Here is a 1844-nt window from a genome sequence, read left to right as displayed (position 1 = left end):
TTTTTCTTCGTTTCTTTGATAAGTTGTTTGCCTGTTTCTTTCTTCTTATTTTTTTTTAATAAGCTGAGCGGAACAAACACAATATGAAAAATCGCTTCTTAATGATACGATAATAACAACACATGCTGTATACAGTGAAGCAGACCGGGAATGGATTTATGGTGTTAAAACTATTTATTGATCTCCGACAATTACGAGTATACAAGCCGGGAACTTTCATATATTCTGGAAAATACCGACAAAAATTTAGATAAAAAGAATGTTATATTTATAAAAATAAAACATTTATCTCATCAAAATATTTTCAGGCCAGAGACTGATCCTTCGGACCCTTTCCGCCGTATGCCAACGGATACCTACCCAAAACATGTCGTTTTTGGATGTGCTACTCTTTTTGCCAAACGAGCTAGGTTCTTGTCGTCATCTCCAAGATTATTAACAATACTTAAGCCGTACGTATGCAAACTTGCAAGCCAAGAATACAAAGAAGATTCATCCGACATGATATCATGGAAAGAAAAGGTCGGTACCTTGTCTTTGGTCATTTCAGAACCCCAGTTCCTCACATCCAGTCCATCAATTGGGTCCATCGATGACGGGTTTCTAAATTTCCTTAACCAGTTCACCGAATATTGGCTTTTGTGTTGGTCTGACCAGTGAACAATAATTGACTGATGAGTAGAATCCAACTCTGCTTTGATTGGCTTAACATCAATATCAAGAGTGTCCAGCGGGAGGATTCTCTCTCGAGACGTCCTGTCATGACATTCCGAACACTGGCAATTGTCCCTTAACCAAACGAATGGAAAGCGTGCCTCTGTTTCGTCGTTAAATAGGAGATAAATAGTCTCGTCTTCAACATGTTGGTATTTGGCGGCAGTGATTAAATTATCCTTAGGCGGATGAACTATCGTCGATAAATAGAACCGGTTACGTAAGCCTACCCAGTGAAGTTTGGTTGGATACTGCGTCCTGCAATTTCGGCGGATCAGCCTACGTAGGCTTATTTCTACTGGACATGATATGGAAGTACAACTCAATATATTCAGATAGCTTGACCTCTGAAGTGACCGTAACATCACGATTCTGTAAAACCGCCCAAGCCTACGTCCGTATTCTGAAAACAAGCTGCTTAGTCGAACTGTTTTACTCCACAAAAATATTCATGTACAAACAATAGAATACCAGAAAAACAGCGCAAACTATTGCTGTATGCAGGGAACAACTCCCTGTTGTATGTCGAAATTTTTTCTTGATTTGGACCTTGACTGATCGGCTCTGGAATTCAAATTTCCGCTAAGCCCCGCCCCTTGGATATTATTGCAAGTAAACGAGGTCCCGAGTTTTGCGCTATACCAATCTATCTATTATTATTACTATTGCTAAAGTCCCACAATACGGCTGCGTTAAAACACACAAACAATTGCGTTTGTTGGTCAAGACAACAACAGGGACCGGATTTATCAAAATAGAAAACAGCTTAAATTCTTGTTAAGTCCGTATTTTTGCTTAAGTCAAATTTAATTGCTAAAAATTAAAGAGCCGATTGTATGCATGCGCGATCTAAGATGATTTTTAGCTAAGATTTTGCTAAGATGGTTTGATAAATCAGCCTACTTGCTTATAGTCTGTTGTCCTATGTAGAAACAGCAAAATTTTGGGTAGATTCTTGGCAATTATGTTAAAACATCTCTAAAAACACTACTGATCAAGAAAAAAGTGGGTGTCAGTTTTTTTTATTCACTCCTTGTTCCTCTATTTTGAAATTAAAAATGGCCGCCTTTTTAAACCGATTTATTTGTATTAAAGAGTGTTTTAAACATTTTATTGGTATTGGGTAAGTC

At 37.8% G+C, this 1844-nt stretch overlaps 1 protein-coding gene across 1 annotated transcript; it reads right to left on the bottom strand.

Moving 5' to 3' along the window:
• Positions 1–68: 68 nt before the first annotated feature.
• Positions 69–1762, bottom strand: LOC117104749 (gamma-butyrobetaine dioxygenase-like). The gene has a single exon (XM_033245609.1). It carries the CDS (start codon positions 1077–1079, stop codon positions 357–359), a length of 723 nt encoding a protein of 240 aa, XP_033101500.1. The 5' UTR covers positions 1080–1762; the 3' UTR covers positions 69–356.
• Between the last annotated feature and the right edge of the window lie 82 nt (positions 1763–1844).

Source organism: Anneissia japonica, unplaced genomic scaffold (assembly GCF_011630105.1).
Source record: "Anneissia japonica isolate Jap-2015-1 unplaced genomic scaffold, ASM1163010v1 scaffold6909_len1844_cov99, whole genome shotgun sequence".
Lineage (NCBI taxonomy): Eukaryota > Metazoa > Echinodermata > Crinoidea > Comatulida > Comatulidae > Anneissia > Anneissia japonica.
The sequence above is the reverse complement of the archived record's forward strand: the minus strand, read 5'-3'. Positions and strand labels throughout refer to the sequence as shown.